At 33.2% G+C, this 16,988-nt stretch overlaps 1 protein-coding gene across 4 annotated transcripts in view; it reads right to left on the bottom strand.

The window, feature by feature from the left end:
- Positions 1-16,988, bottom strand: part of NBEAL1 (neurobeachin like 1) — a 158,859-nt gene that overhangs the window by 32,917 nt on the left and 108,954 nt on the right. For all 4 annotated transcript variants that reach the window (XM_060410266.1, XM_015093498.3, XM_027965108.2 and 1 more), the window contains 8 exons: positions 14,342-14,490; positions 13,609-13,742; positions 11,139-11,240; positions 9,682-9,777; positions 9,160-9,284; positions 6,571-6,711; positions 3,506-3,636; positions 575-684 (listed from right to left, as the gene is read on the bottom strand). In XM_060410266.1, the coding sequence (XP_060266249.1) occupies positions 575-684; positions 3,506-3,636; positions 6,571-6,711; positions 9,160-9,284; positions 9,682-9,777; positions 11,139-11,240; positions 13,609-13,742; positions 14,342-14,490 (988 nt within the window). The remainder of the gene's footprint in view (positions 1-574; positions 685-3,505; positions 3,637-6,570; positions 6,712-9,159; positions 9,285-9,681; positions 9,778-11,138; positions 11,241-13,608; positions 13,743-14,341; positions 14,491-16,988) is intronic.

The following is a 16,988-nucleotide window of genomic DNA, read 5'->3' as shown; positions in this document are numbered from 1 at the left end:
TTACATCTAGAATCTGAAACATTTCAGTTTAGATAGAAAGCTAGGTGGGCTCTGTGGGTGTGGAGGCGGAAACAGTGTTTTCAAGATAACATAACAGCAATATTAAATGAACTCTTACTAGTCCTTCACCTCCAAAATGGAAATTTTGCTAAAAACTAGCAAAACATTTAAGTAGTATTTAGTATTTATTTAGCTATCTTATTAAAAACTTACTGAATTCCTTCAGAGGAAAAAACAATTTTCTTATCCTTGATAGATTTGAAACAAATATGGGATCTATGATATATCAAACTACACAAGCTTGGTGACTGAAACACACATACAACAGGCAGATGTCTTACAGAAGTGAATTTTTTTTTTTGCTATATATCTGAGGGACGGTACTACTATAGTCTCACTATATCAGAAGATTCATAACTTCAAAATAAATTACTATACTTTCTAAAACAGCATATAATATAGATTACAAATTAATGAAGAAAAATAATAGCTATACTTTATTCCATTATCCTCTGGAAAACACATGTATCTTTATCTTATTAACCTGCTTAATAACTAAACATAAAAACCTTACCAGAGCTTTCCTATGTTTATAGATGAAATCTTCAGCAGACTTAGCCCATTTGGGGAGAACGACATCATTTACTAGTTCTTTGGAAACTTGTAGACGACCCAAGTTAAATTCTAAGACATAAAAAATAAATGTATCAAATCATTTTAGATTTAAATAAATCAAGTAAAACAAATAAAAGGATATATTCCTTAGCAAAACTAAGTTTTTTCATTTATTAAGAGTAAAAGATGAGAATCAAGTTTTTATAAAATTTGACTTAAAAAATCAATTAAAAAATTTTAATTTTATATTGGGGTACAGTTGATCAACAATGGTGTGTTAGCTTCAGGTATAGAGCAAAGTGACTCAGCCATGCATAGACATTTATCTATTCTTTTTCAAATTCTTTCCTGATTTAGGTTATTACAGAGCACTGAGTACACTTCTCTGTGCTACACAGCAAGTCCTTACTGTTTATCTATTTTAAATATAGCAGAATGTACATGTCAATCTCAAACTCACAGTCTATCCCACTTATTAAGTTCCCTTCTTGAGTAAATTTATTGAGCGGGTAAAAATAACTCAACTATTAGAATGTATTTTTATAGTTTATCAAAAAAGTAAATGAAAATAAGATAGTTTAAAATGAGTTATCAGAAAAAAATAAACTACAATTAGTTATTAGAAGGTAAGTCAAATTAATAGGCTATTTTTTGCTGAGAAAAGTGAGAAAAACTATAAATATGACCAAAATCTTAACCTGAACAAAAATGCAATAGTAAATATTCTTCATACATTAAAAAGAATTAACACAGTTCCTCTAATGGTTAATTTACAAAATCCAGTGACAAAGTTTTTGGGTGTAACTTATACCTTAAACTCACTCAAGTTTACCTTATGGAAGGACAATGTATTTCTACAACACTATTTTAAATAGATACTGACATAATAAACATTTGCTCATACTAGTTATGATAGAAGACAGTATTTTGACAAAACTGTCCCAAAGATAAGATTTTCTTGTTCATACATATGGAAAGGGAAAAGTGTTAACACAAAAGTCCTTCATTAAAGAAGTTATCTAAAAATATCAGTGTGTCCTTAAAGTGGGAGAGAAGTTTAAATGTCATAAAATATCACGATGCAGGGTCTGTGGCCTTAACTTAACTGCTTTATGGCAGATACTGGTGGCCACTGGACAGCCACCCTTCCTTATCTAATAGCAGAAACTTTATTTTATTCAAGTGTGCATCCTGCCCTATATTTCATGCTTGTTGCAGGTGACTGGCATAGGGGTTGGTACATGACCCAGCTCTGGACAGTGAAGGGAGATCATGAGAAAGGGTTTTTCATTCTTAAGAAACAACACAAAGAATTAAAAGTTTCAATTCTTTCTAAGACAATGTTGCATCTGCCTATGATGTCTAGAATTTTTTAGTCAGGATAGTAACTGGCCAAGAACAAATCTAAAACACTCAGAACAGCAGAGTAAAAACTTGATTCTGAGGATGCTGTTAAGTTACCATATCTCAGGATTTTTATTATGGAAAATAAATACTGACATTTTCTTCCTCATACAATTCTGAGTGGTTTTTATTAATATTTGTTGTCATTCTAATGAATATACTTTGTTTTCTCCCACCCAGCTCATTTTGAATAAATTGGCAATGGATAAGTAGAAATGGAGGCCACCAGGACAGTAGTAACAGAGAGCAACTAGCTCTGGCTTTGGTGAATGTCAGAAATTGTCATGCTAAGCAGACCCTGAATTCTGGGTCCAAATTTAATCTGCTCATCCCTTCTATCCTGGATACCCTGCCCTAGAAGATCCAGTCCTCTGGCTGCCTAGGGTCAGATTTGTCAACAGTTTCACTCAGTTTTCTGAAGGTGATCAATTGGAACTGCCTTTCTCCGAGAATCAGATGCCTTGGATCCAACAGCCGGTCCTAGAGGGCATGATCAAAGGTCATGAGACCCTTGATATGCTCTCACCAGCATGGCAAAAAATTCTACTGAGCAAGCAATGGGTCAAACATTAACATTTCATGCTAGGGGAAGAAAAGGAAGTTGTTTACAGCCCTTGACCCTGGAATTTCCCTAAAGAACCCAATTGGAACGATCTTGCCATTTTCTTATTTGTACCTAAATCTAAAACTAAGTCATCGAAAATGTATTTGGATATTCTTAAAGACCATATTTCCTTCTGTGATTCTTTTCTTCAGAAACATAACCTGATACGTATAGCTGATTCACTTTGCTGTACAGCAGAAACAACCACAACACTATAAATCAACTATACTCCAATAAAAATTAATTTAAAACAATAACAAAATAATAATATGGTTTTTCAAATATTGTGGTAACTTAAATTCAGTCATTATTTTCAAATTGCCTCCTGTTTTCTACTCTAAAAGGAGTTAGCAAACTTCTACAAAGAGACAAAGAATAAGTGTTTTGGGCTTTGTGAACCTATGGTCTCTGCTGCAACTGGTCAAATCTGCCATTATACTGTGAAAGCAGCCACAGCTTATGTAAATGTATTGGCCAGTTGTATTCCAAAAAACCTTATTGATAAATACTAGTTTGCTCACAGATTTGGCCCATGAATCTGTAGTTTGCTGACCCCTGATATAAACCTTCATCTTATCTAACTCAAACACTTTAACTCATGCAGCTGTATGGCTGAAATAGCTTGCAGCCACTTTTTGCTTCACTAGTAAACACTGTATTCGGATAAATTTCCCTTGCTAATTCATATTTCACTCATTTATCTTATTCACTTAGCAGTTCTGTAGAAGGTAAGACTAGTACCTGGATATTAAGTTAAGCCTTGTCACTGAATAATAAAAACAGAATAAATAATCTATAGGTCATCACAAAAAATGTCCTAAAAGATATTTTCAAGATCCTCCACTGGGACCTATTCAATCCAGTTTTTAAACTATTTCTTACGATTTTGATTTTCCAAAAACTCTGGGAAATAGAAGAATTCAGGAATAAGTTCCTTCACATCATATGGATTGTCCATGAGAGCCTGCCAGGTAGCAGGGATGGAATGGAACTGTCGATCAGCACAGTCGAACCTACATGCGGAGATGGGAAGGGAGCAGTGAGTCCTGACTGAGCAACAACAGGCTAAAACAAAATTACACTTTCTTCAGGGTGCCTCACATTTAGTTTCTCTTTATTTACCCTTTCTCTTTAACATCTAAAAACAAAATATGCTCTCCTTATGAGAATCTTTATTTTGTTGTCAGGAACGAAATACTATAATTTTAATCACTAGTATCATCTTAGATGAAAATGGCATAATTCTGCTGAGTAAAATTTATTACAGAGTGTAAATAAATATTATTTGGATATTTTAAAGTTACAGAGTTTAACTATCACTAAGTATTACAGTATTTATGACATAGTTAACAGATCTATAGGAATGCTGCTGATTAATCTATGATACAAAATACCTTTACAAACTCTTTGGCTAAAAAGTAGATGGTGAGTTAGGGAAATAAATTCTGTAGCTAAAGCTTTTATATTTTACTTCCAAATACTATTATCTTATTTTAACTTTATTTTCAAGTTCCATCATGGGCCTACAGTACTTGAAAGAAATGGTCATACGGCAATTTTTATTATGTTTTAGCTAATCACAAACAGCATAAACCCCTTCTGTTTCATCTCCTTTGACGTTGTTTTCCCAGTTTTATCCTATAAATGATGTCTTCTAAGTGACAACTGATGACTAATATGACCCTTCTTGTGCCTAGCAATCTTGTTTTGAAGCATAGCTGAACTTAGCAGAACTCTAAATTTAACTATAGTCAATGATTGGGTCATCAATAAAGTCTAAGAATGATATATTCAAATTCAATGAAAGGTACAGCTTTAAGGGCAGAATCTTTTTGTTTGGGTGGGGGGAGAACAGCTTAACTGATATATCATTAACATAGATGTAATTTACTCTAAGGGAACAATTCAATAGCTTTTAGTATATTTAGAGCTGTGCAGCCATCACAACAAACAATTTTAGAACATTTCATCACTCCAAAAGGAAATCCTGTATCTAACAGCAGTCACTCTCCATTCACCCTCCCTCCAGCCCTGGGCAATTACTGATCTACCTTCTGTCTCCAAGGATTGGTTTTTTTTAGCCATGTTATGTAAACCATACATAACATATGGTATCTTGTGCCTGGCTTATGTCATTCAACATATTACTGCTTTTATCCATGTTTCATCCATGTTGTAGCATATATCAATCTTTCATTCCTTCTCTTAACTCATAGCTAAATAATATTCCACACCATGGGTATACCACATTTCATTTATTCCTTTACCAGTTCATGGGCATTTGGGTAATTTAATATTTGGACTATTACAAATAAAGCTGTTAAGGCCATTTGTGTGCAAGTGTTTGCATAAACATGTGTGTTCGATAATCTTGGGTCTATACCTAGGACTGGAATTGCTGGGTCATGGGTAGTACTATGTTTAATGTTTTGAAGAACTGCCAGACTGTTTTGATCAGAGGCTGCATCATCTTAAATTTCCACTTGGCAGTACATGATTGTTCCAATTTCTCAACATGCTCATCAACAGTAGGTATTATCTATCTTTTTATTACAGCCATCTTTGTGAGTGTACAGAGGTATCTCAGTTTGGTTTTGATTTGAATTTCCCTGATAACCAATGATGATGATCATCTTTTCATGTGTTTATTAGACATCTGCAATCTTCTTTGGAGAAATGTCCATTTAGATCTTTTGTTCAGTTTTCAATTGAGTCATTTGTCTTTTTACTGTTGCATTGCAAGGATTTTTTTTTTATATTCTAGATACAAGTCCTTTATCAGATCTATAATTTGCAAATATTTTCTCCAACTGAACTGGTTGTCTTTTTACTCTCTTGATGATGTCCTCTGAAGCACAAACAGAATCTATTTTTGAAGTCTTATTAAAAAAATCATTTAAAAGCTGTAAAATCACTAAAAGCTGAAGAGGCCCAGGTTTACTTTCCTGGAAGGAAAATTACCTGATTTCATGGCAAACATAACATTTGGAGATATGTAGTGATCTAAGCCTCTCCTTGAAAGACAAGGCTCAGTGAACTAAAACAGGAATAAGGAACCCAGGCTAATTTTGAGAGATAAACGTTACATGGAAAGAGAGCAGAACAGGCAATGTTTACATAGTTTCTGATTGGTCAGAAAAGGCAAAGGATAATGTTAAAGACTAAGGCAACAGAGAGACAAAATGAGAGTAAGTAGAGAGGCACCTGGAGGATACGCTGGGGAATGGAGGATTCTTGAAGAAGTTTCTTTCTTTAGGATAAATAAGAAAATGTGAAACTTAGGTAAAGTATAATATAGACAGGTGATACAATAATACAGTGGCATTGCAGACCTGTTTGAGCTGCTACTAATAATGTAAGGGCCCTCATTCCTCTCTATTTTTATTCCTATTGATCAATATTTTTAGGAGGACTTCAGAGGCACTGGTTAGACTTCTCTGGTAGAGGTTTTGGATCAAGGTCTAAATCAGTTCTAAGTCTGAATCTCTGGTAGATTCCTAAACCCAGCTGAAAATAACAAAAGTACACTGGATAACAATAAAGTGGAATTTGCCTTAAAAGTTATTTGTGTAAGTCAGTTTGAGTGACCCATTCTCAAATTAGTTTGGCTACTTTTATCTAGGGGCTATTATATGAATCAAAACCTAAAAAGAGGAGAATAAAAAAGGTAAGGTCCTGTTATAATAGTATATGAAAGTGAAAGTGTTAGTCGCTTAATTGTGCTTGACTTCCTATGATCCCATGAACTGTAGCCCACCAGGCTCCTCTGTCCATGGAATTCTCCAGGCAAGAACACTGAAGTGGGTAGCCATCATCTCCTGCATTGTAGACAAATTCTTTACCATCTGAACCATCAGGAAACCCTTAACAGTACATGACATGAAGGCGAACAGTTTTCAACACTATCATATAGTCTTAAGAAAACAGCTTATTTACCCAAAACATACCTTCCACTCTGAAGCTGGATGTGGAGAGTGGTGAATGGTTCTGTACGAATAAGATAGTGCATAACTCCAGCAGAATTTGAATAGTGAGTACCATAATGAAATTTATCAATAGTTCCCATAGGATCCTCAAAATTTTCATATCTAAAAACAGAAACTAAAGTGTTATAATCACAAGAGCAAAATTAACTTAGGACAGATGCTTGCTGAAAACAGTTTATTAAGAGGCTATGTATTCATATCATCACATCACGTTAATAAGTGAAAAAAATTACTAATACTTTCTGAACAATAAAGGAGCACTAATAGTGGAGTTTGGAATACTTTTGTATTATGCAACAATTATTTTCACTACAGATAGATTAGAAATCACAGAGAACCAAAAATAAAGAAACTTCAAATCAATTACAATTGTACTTTCCAGAGATAATATATAATAACATTCTGGCAAATATCTGTCAATTATGAATTAATATATATTTTAATATAAAATACATTTTAATATAAAACTGTTACACCTAGTATATTGGCCATAACTTATTTTTTCATCTAACAATTTTCTACTAACATCTTACAAAATAAATAAGTGACTCACTTTGCTGCATAGCAGAAACTAACACTGTAAATCAACTACACTTCAAGAAAAAATTTTTACATAATCTTAGAATATATAACAATTTAACTATTTATTTATAGATAGTTATTTCTATTTTTCTGCTATTGTAAGAATGTGATAATTAGACATCATAGTATGGCCAAGGTAATAGAAAAAAATACAGAGGGTCAGTCAAGAATTGTGAAAATGAATGTCTAATAGTTCAAAGGTAGAAGAAGGAAATAGATGTTTATAGCACAAGGAACCCTATTCAATATTCTGTGATAAACTATATGAGAAAAAATCTGAATAAGAATGAATGTGTGTGTGTATCACTGAATCACGCTGTTGTACACCTGAAACTAACACAACACTGTAAATCAACTCTACTCCAATAAAACTAAATTTAAAAAAGTAGACAGTGGAACAGAAAGAGGGCCTAAGTCAGGTTACTAGCAAAGGGCATATATATAACTCTTCAAGCACTATCACTAATAATGTAATTGTTCTGAATGGTGACATCTGAGTTAGTGGGCATAAAATCTAAATAAGAATGAACAGTTTTTTGGAAGCAATACACACTAAAATTTTAAACCAAAATACTAATCAATTTGTCAAGCTAAGGTCAATTTCCTTTTTACATAGAAATCATTAATATTCAGGAGAATAAAGAGACTTTTTAGGCCAAAGTCATTTGTACCTATGCAGAAAAATATACTATTAGAACATAAATTAAATTGTATCTTCCATTATCTACAAAATAAGTTAACCTATATGAAATATATTTCCTATGGGACAGTGTTAATAGTTTGAATAACAGCAGTGAGATAATATACATACAACAAAATTCCATTAGTAAATCAAATATTAAACACTACAAAAAGGTCTTATGGAAGATTTGCAAATAAAAAGGAAAAAAAATAATGTACTATCAACTCTCAAAAAAATCTACAACTAAGTTTTTATTTGCAAAACCTTTTGTCTTTATTCCTGGAAGTTATTCATAAGTTCACATGGAGAAAAAGGAAAATTAAAATTATTCTTTTACTTGTCAGCCACTTGTTTTGAATTTAAAAAATTATGAGACATTTACAGGATGATCATAAATATATACAACTATAAATATTTTCTTTCCTTTCAAATGTTACTTTCTAAATTTTCTTATATTTCACTGTTTTTTATTCACATTATTACTGAAAAGATTAGCATTATTAACTTGGTATCTACCAAAATAGTACATCAGATGTAAATGCTAGATTAGTAGGTTATTAAGTCTAAAATACCTAGGAATAAAGAATTCCACCTTTGCACACATACTTTTTATCTTTTAATTGGATAGATAATTGTTTCTCAACGTTGTTTTAGTTTCTGCCGTACAACGAAGTGAATCAGCTATACATATACACATCCCCTCTCTGCTGAGCCTCCCTCCCCTCCAACCCTCCATCCCACTGCTCTAGCTCATCACAGAGCACAGAGCTGGGCTCCTTGTGCTATAGAGCAGCTTCCCACTAGCTATCTATGCTACACAAGGTTCTGTTTACATGTCAGTACCACGCTCTCAATTAATCCCACACTTTGCGACCCCAACCCCACCCCACCCCCCCACCGGTGTCCACAAGTCGGTCCTCTATGTCTGCATCTCTATTCCTGCCCTGCGAACAGGCTCATCTGTACCACCTTTCTAGATTTCATATGTATTAATATACGATATTTGTTTTTCTTTTTATGACTTCACTCTCTTATTACAAGGAGAAAAGAAATTCTAAACAACATTAATCTAAATTTGATAACGATGGGACACAGACTATAGTCAAGATATTTGAAAGACAACTGATAACATTTTCAAGAAAACTTAGTGAAGGAATTATCAGACTCTAATTAGCAAAAGTAGTTGTGCATTTTTTAAAAAGTAACACTTGGTTAGCCATAGGCGAAATCAATACAGATTCAAACTGCTATGGGTATATCTTTCAAAGCAGATGAAAGGCACTTACTTTTCTCTCATGGCTTTGGCATTTTTATCATTAACTACCCCAATTGGTTTGGATAGATCTCGAAATACAGATGGGTTATTAAGATCCAACTCTTCTGAAGTATAATCTTGTAAAATCCAGGGGAACTAAAAGAGCCACAATTTACAATTTAGACATTCTTTCCAAGGGATGCTACCAGCTCCATAACTAATATCAAACACTTTTCTAAAGACAAAAAGGGACAGTCTTTACTTTTTCCCTGTTGCAAATGTTTATTCATCTTTAGCTCGATAACCAGAAGCATTATCTCCTATAATTCCATTGAAATATTCTCAATGAAGTGAAAGAAAAAAGACTTTCATTTTTAAAATGCCCTTCATACTTATATACTTCTTGAAAATAGCAGGGTAAGAAATAAATAGAAAGGCAAAAATAGTTTTTACATCTTTTTAAAAATAAAAACTAGATATAAGCCACTTATATGTTTGTATGTAATAAAATTGAAAGGCAAGTGTATATTTACAGGATTTTTATAAAACTCACCACAGGATACTGTGCAAGGTCATTATAGGTTCGTCCTGCCATTGTATTTAACTGAATGAGGTAGTCAAAATTTGATATCTCTCTGTTTACCCATTTCTAGATAGCACAGAAAAAATAAAAATTAGTCTACATCTCTTAGAAATCAGTAACTATTACTGATAGTACTAAAATAATCTTGCATCCACTATATCATCTTTCTGGTAAAAGAAGTTTTTAAAAAAAGATTTAACAGGGAGAAAAATCAACATACTTCTCCTAAGTTCACTTCCTTTTAAAAACTGGTCTTCAGAAAAGGAAAACAAAGTTCTCACACTGTAGTCTAAAAGATCTCCTATAATAATTAAGTTTTTCCTTTAGTTAAAAAATATTTTATTTGAATATAAATGTTTAATGCTAGAAGGACTGCCCAAATTTTAAATTTCTGTCATTAACTGAAATCTTCCTAAGTATAAATATTAAAATATCAGTATCTCAATGTACTTAAATGATCTACAAATTTTAAAAAACATTATATTATTATATCTCTGCTCAGTAAAGGTAGGTGGGATTTTGCTATAACAGATAAAAAACTTTCTAAAGAAAGACATAATCATTATTTTTTTTATCAAATTGTTATATTTAGCCTACTAGTTACTCTACACAGTGTGAGTATACTCAAACATTTTTTTTTTGAAGACAGATTAACATACACCTTAAAGATTACTGTGTGCCTTAAACAAAAGACTTGTAGAAATGGTAAGAAATGAATCTATCTGTATAGAAAGTACAATAATATTTACGTGCCAAATTGAGGAATCAGTACTTTAATGAATAAAGTTTATACCACAGAAAGCAGGGAATATACTTTTAAATAAAGCTTATTCCATAAACAATAGGAAGAAATTGCTGATGGCTTTTGAACAAGGGCAACATTTAAAGATTAAGATTAACACATATGTAGGAGGAAGGAGAGAGCCAGGAGGCAGAGAACCTAATTAGGAGACTACTAACAACACCAGAGAGCAAAAAACAAGAGCCTTTCCTTGGCTTTTGACAGTGCAAATTCAAGAGATGTTGGGATTATACGAGGATAAAATGCGTGGAAGCATTAGTCAGTTTTGACAGATAGAAAGATAGGAGAAACTTTCCTCTGCCTGTATTCCAAGGTGTATCGTATTTTTTCATTATTTCTTGTGCATAGATTTTTATTATTAAGAAAAGTTCCACATTATTTTTTTTTAAAGAACATTATAATGAAAGAAGTTTTAAGATGTGCCCATGAACTGAACGATATGGGAGCTGGAGGACAGGGTACTCTTATGTGTGAGGGAAACAGAAAGACTCAAAGACAATTCAAAAGATCAACCTGAATGGAACAGCAGTTGTATGATCAAAATAAAATAGTCAGAAGGAAGGTTTACTTGTAGGCAAAAGTCTAAGATACAAAATTAACACCAAACAGTGTTAAAATTTCCTACCTGTGTCAGTCCTGATGCTTTGAACAACTCCTGGGGTGATCTGGTTCCGTAACTATTTGGAGAATGAAGCGACAACAGTCTGCTATATACTTTGTTCCTAACCTATTAAAAAACAGCACTTTACGGGTTAAAAATAGAATAAGACAAAACAGGATTATGGCTTTATTAACAGATTTATTGAGATATAATTCACATACCATAAATTCACCCTTTTAAAGTATACAATTCAGTGAGGTTTTTCTCTTTTTTTAAAAAAAATATTTACAGAGTGTGCAACTATTCACATCATCTAACTCTGGGACATTTATGTCATCCTCAAAAGAAACTACATACTTATGAGCCCTCACTCCCCAATTTCCCTCTCGTCCTCTGACAACCACTAAACTTTGTCACTATGGATTGGCCTAATCTGAACATTTCACTTAAGCAGAAGATTACGGTTTTAACTTCTTTATTTTACTAGGCTTAGCAAACTTATGACACACATTTTTTTTTAGAATGTCACAGTATATTAATAGAGCAATCATCACACATTCTATCAGAAAACTAGCTCACTTCCAGTTCAAATCTAGTTCTGTCATTTACTAAGCATCTGGACAAACCAACTAATTTACTGAGTCTCATTTGTGTGTTCAATATAATAATCTCTTACCCTTTACAGTTTTGTGGATTGTTCAGGGCTATGCAAACGTAAAGAAATGAAATTAATCTTTGAACTTCAGCTTCCTCATCTATAAAAAAAGGAATGGAATTTTCCATATCTAATCTGAAGATTGTTATGAAGATTAGGTACCACATATAAATATGCTCTAAAGACTATATACAAGACACTTCCCTGGTGGTGTAGTGGCTAAGACTCTGAGCTCCCAGTGTAGAGGGCCCGGATTCAATCCCTAGTAAGGAAACAAGATTCCACATGCCACAACTAAGAGATCACATGCTGCAACTAAGATCTGGTGCAGCCAAAAAAAATAAATTAAAAAAAAAAAACTACATACAGCAGGAGTGTGCTTAGTTTAATTACATAAAATAGCTTTCTAAAAAACACATACATTGTATTTTCCTATGGGTGAATATTTATTTTTAATAGTGAAAAATTACCCTTTTGTAAAAATATAAAAATATTCCTCAAAGTTCTGAATCAAATCATTTATAAATATACCTGGATCTCATTTATAAATATACCTGGATCTCAAAGGAATAGAAAGTTAGTTATTGACTCTGCTAATCCAGGTCCTTGGAAGAAGTTATTGACTCTGCTAATCGCTTGCTCCTTGGAAGAAAAGTTATGACCAACCTAGACAGCATATTAAAAAGTAGAGACATTACTTTGCCAACAAAGGTTCATCTAGTCAAAGCTATGGTTTTTCCAGTATTCACATATGGGTGTGAGAATTAGACTATAAAGAAAGCTGAGCGCCAAAGAATTGATGCTCTTGAACTGTGGTGTTGGAGAAGACCCTTGAGAGTCCCTTGGACAGCAAGGAGATCCAACCAGACAATCCTAAAGGAAATCAGTCCTGAATATTCATTGGAAGGACTGATGCTGAAGCTCAAACTCCAATACTTTGGCTACCTGATGTGAAGAACTGACTCATTGGAATAGACCCTGATGCAGGGGAAAAATGAAGGCAGGAGGAGAAGGGGACGACAGAGGATAAGATGGCTGGATGGCATCACTGACTCAATGGACATGAGTTTGAGTAAACTCTGGAAGTTGGCGATAGACAGGGAGGCCTGGTGTGCTGCAGTCCATGGGGTTGCAAAGACTTGGACACGACTGAGCGACTGACCTGAACTGAACTGAATCCAGGTAATCTGAGAAGCAAATGCTAAGACAGAATTGAACATAAGGATTTTATTAGGAGAGACACCAGAGAAAGAAAATGGAGAGAAAGCTAGGCAAGGTAAAAGAAAGCTATCAAACTGCGATGCAAGTCGGGCCTCAAGTATACGCCAAAGAGAAGGAAGGTTGAGAGCAAGTAATGTGCCAAAGGTTACACTGCTAGGGGTGGAATGGTTTCAGATCCAGGGAACCTGAGTTCAGTGGCAATCTCTTAATTGCTTATACTATTTTAGAATTTACGCTATTCCTAAAAGAACTACATGCTCCATTATTTTTTTTTCTGATTACACATACTCCATTATTGTTGAATTCAACCCAATCTAATTTCATAAATCCAATTATATCATATATATACACACCATAGTATTTCACAATGTGAGACATCTATTTGCTGACACTCAAAACTCTACTCAATTCTTTATCTATCTGTATATAAAATATCCTCCAAACACTCAAACATAAATTCCAACAAAAATTCATATGCTGCTTAGTCCCAAAGTATGTATCTTTTTTCTCTAATATTCTGACTCAGCGCAAGAACAGAGTGTAAAGTTTCATTACAGCTTACTAGTTGGAAAATTATTTCAAGCTAACAGTCTAGGAGAAAGGTAGCCTTTTACAAACCTCTTTTTTGAAATTGAGAAAGTAGTTGGATTGGTCAACATGAAAAATCTCAAGGGCTGACCTCCTTAAGTTGTACCGTCGTAGGTGAATCTCTCGAACTTGAGAGTGAGGCCACTTGAAATCAAAGCCTACTCCTGAAAACAAAAAAAAATCTTGTGACTGTGGACCACATAAAGTTACATATGCTATGCAGAAAATAATCTCCTTTTCCTGACAAGAATAGCATTTAGGGAAAAAGAATTCAACCTCTATATGATAAAAACCATCTGTTAAATGTATTGCATTTAAAACTATTTTAAAATTCTATAGCTTTTTCTACTTCCTTTCCATTGGAATAGAGAATAACTCTGAATATTGTATCTTAGAAACATTTTCCCTTTTCTCTTTCTGTTAGCAGCTTAGATTTAAATATCTTTTTATTTTCAGATAAAGGATTAGGTGAAAAGCCTATAGGAACAAGAGTACATATAAATAAAATATTGCATTTATAACTTAAATTTATAGCAATCCCCATAGGTAAACCTTTTAAAAAAAGATTGATAATAAAAAAGAAGCATTCCCCTCAGTACATTGTTGAATAATGAATTTAAACCCACACTGACTTTCCATTTCTCCTTTTACATGAGAGACTACAATTTTACAGGCCCATCTTATTGTTTTCTTCTCATTAATGATTGATAAACTGGATACTTAACTATTGAACAACAGAAATTATTCCCCCAGAACTCCTCACCATCTTCTTTTTCAATGCTGCCATCATAGAAGTAAATGTGTTGAGTAGTGATTTCTAATCTGCCAGGAATTACATCAATTATTGTAATGAGTTCACAGTCTTCTGATAACACCAATTTTTCTTTTTGATTTTGTTCTTCTTTCTCATCACTGAAGGGAAAAAACAAACAAAAAAGATCCAACAATGTATTCTGGGTAAATGGAAAAGAACATCATATTCAAATTCAAATCTCATTTCTGTGAAATCACTATCCAAGAAAGGGTACTTGAATTTTCTACAAAAAACATTCCACTGCATATTTCACCAACCTAACAGGTAATACTGCAATCCTTAAAGCTAAGCTCAAAAAAAACTAAGAATGTTTTCCTAAATAGTCAAATTCTAAAGTTCACAGTGATGAAATTGAGAAATAAGTAACTTAAGGCAGTACATAGTCTGTTGCTTATTTTATTCTATGAAAGAAGTTTTGGCTTTTCATTTGAAAATGAATGAGACTGACATCCATTGAATTCACTAGTCATTGAAGAAAGAAAATAAAACCCCATTAAAAGGCTGACCAAAAAAATCTACCCAAATCAAAGAGCTCCCTAGACAAACACGTCTACTCAGTTTGCTAAAAATAATCAAGGAAATATTTTAAAATCATTAAAATTATACAAAGAACCGCCAACAAAAGATATTATTGAAACTGGTCAGTTTGTAATATTAAAATAATTTCAGAAGAAATATTTGCCATATGTTGTTTATAACCTAAACAAAGTGATGCTCAGAAGAAATTATAAACTTGAGACTTAGCTACTCATTCTTAGCTGAATGTGAGGCTTTACAATCATAGTAAAAGTCAGGGCAGATGTGTAAATCACCAGATTTGAATGAATTCCCTAAACCACTTATAGATCCATGGGCAAAGAGTGGTAGTATTACTGATCAAGGAGTTTAACACAAGTACAAACTAACTACTGGCTGACCACTAAGCTATGCTGATCCAGAGGCAACCCCCAACAAGCAGAGTTTTAAAAACAAAACAAAACAAAAACCCAGTAAGTACAGACATCAATGGCATTCACTACAGGTAAAACAGACTCCACAGACTTAATCTACCAAAGTCATTAGACAAACAAAAATACAATAACAACAACCAAAAACAAGGGAGAGATCAGAAACCAAAGTGGATATAATTTTTTTTTAATGTATGGGTTTCACAAAGATTATGAGACATAGCAAGAAACAGGAAACTATGGACCATGAACTCAAAAGAAGTTAAAAAGAAACTATTTCAGGGAGGACCTCAGAAGTTCAGCTTAGACAAAGACATCAAGGCAGCTATCATAAAAATACATGAAAAGAACTAAAGAAAACCACGTTTAAAGAACCAAAGTGCATTATGGCAAAAATGTCTATTCATAGAGAGATTACAATAAAGAGATAGTAATTATACATATATTTATAAAAAGGAACCAAATGAGAAATTCTGAAATTGAAAAATATAATAACTAAATGAAAAATTCACCAGAAAGACTCAACAGTATATCTGCAGGAGAAAGAAGCAGAGCTCTTGAAGATAGATCTAAAAGAAACTGTCCAATCTGAAGAATACAAAGAAAAAAAGAATCAAGCAGAATGAAAGAACCTCAGAGGGTTCTATCATGCAAAACAACGTAAGTGCAAATGGAGACCCAGAAGGAGAGAATAGAGAAAAAGGCCAAGATACATTTGAAAAAACAATGGTAGCAACTTCTCAAATATGAAAGAATTTAATCTACACATCCAAGAAGCTCAGTGAACTCGAAGCAGGACAAACATGAAGATATCCATACATGGACAGAAAGTCAAGGTAATAAAAGCTAAGGACAAAAAGAATAACTTTAAAGCATCACAATACAGTATATAAATTGTCAACCAAGAATTAATTCTATAACCAGCAAAATTATTCATCAAAGACAAAGCAACTCAGACAACTAGAATCACATGCAAAAGAATTAACAGATATCTACATCATACCACATACAAAAATTAACACAAAATGGATCAAAGACATAAGAGATAAAATATAAAACTCTTAGGAAAAAAATAGATAAAAGGAAAGTCATCAAAATTAAAAATACCAACAAAAAAGTGAAAAACCCAATTTAATGGAAAGAACATTTTTGTAAATCCTATATTTAATAAAGGACTTGTTGCTAAAATATACAAAGAACACTTATAACTCAGTAACAACAAAAAAAAAACCTCAGTAACAAAAAGACAACCCAATTAAAAAGTACAAAAAAGATCTTCATAAACATTTCTCCAAAAAAGACATATAAATGGCCAACATATGAAAAGATGCTCAGCATCACTAGTCATTAGGGAACTGCAAATTAAAACCACTAGATACCACCTTCTGAAAGTGAAGTTGCTCAGTTGTGTCCAACTCTTTGAGACCCCATGGACTATAGCCTGTCATACTCCTCTGTACATGGGATTTCCCAAGCAAGAATACTGGAGTGGGTTGCCATTTCCTTCTCCAGGGGATCTTCTTGACCCAGAGATCAAAGCCGGGTCTCCCACATTGCAAGCAGACACTTTACCATCTGAGCCAGGGAAGCCCACCACCTTCTAGAATGATATAATAAATTTTACAAAGACAACAGAAAGGGTTTCCCAG

The sequence above is a fragment of the Ovis aries genome, chromosome 2 (genome assembly GCF_016772045.2).
Source record: "Ovis aries strain OAR_USU_Benz2616 breed Rambouillet chromosome 2, ARS-UI_Ramb_v3.0, whole genome shotgun sequence".
NCBI classification, from domain to species: Eukaryota; Metazoa; Chordata; class Mammalia; order Artiodactyla; family Bovidae; genus Ovis; species Ovis aries.
The sequence above is the reverse complement of the archived record's forward strand: the minus strand, read 5'-3'. Positions and strand labels throughout refer to the sequence as shown.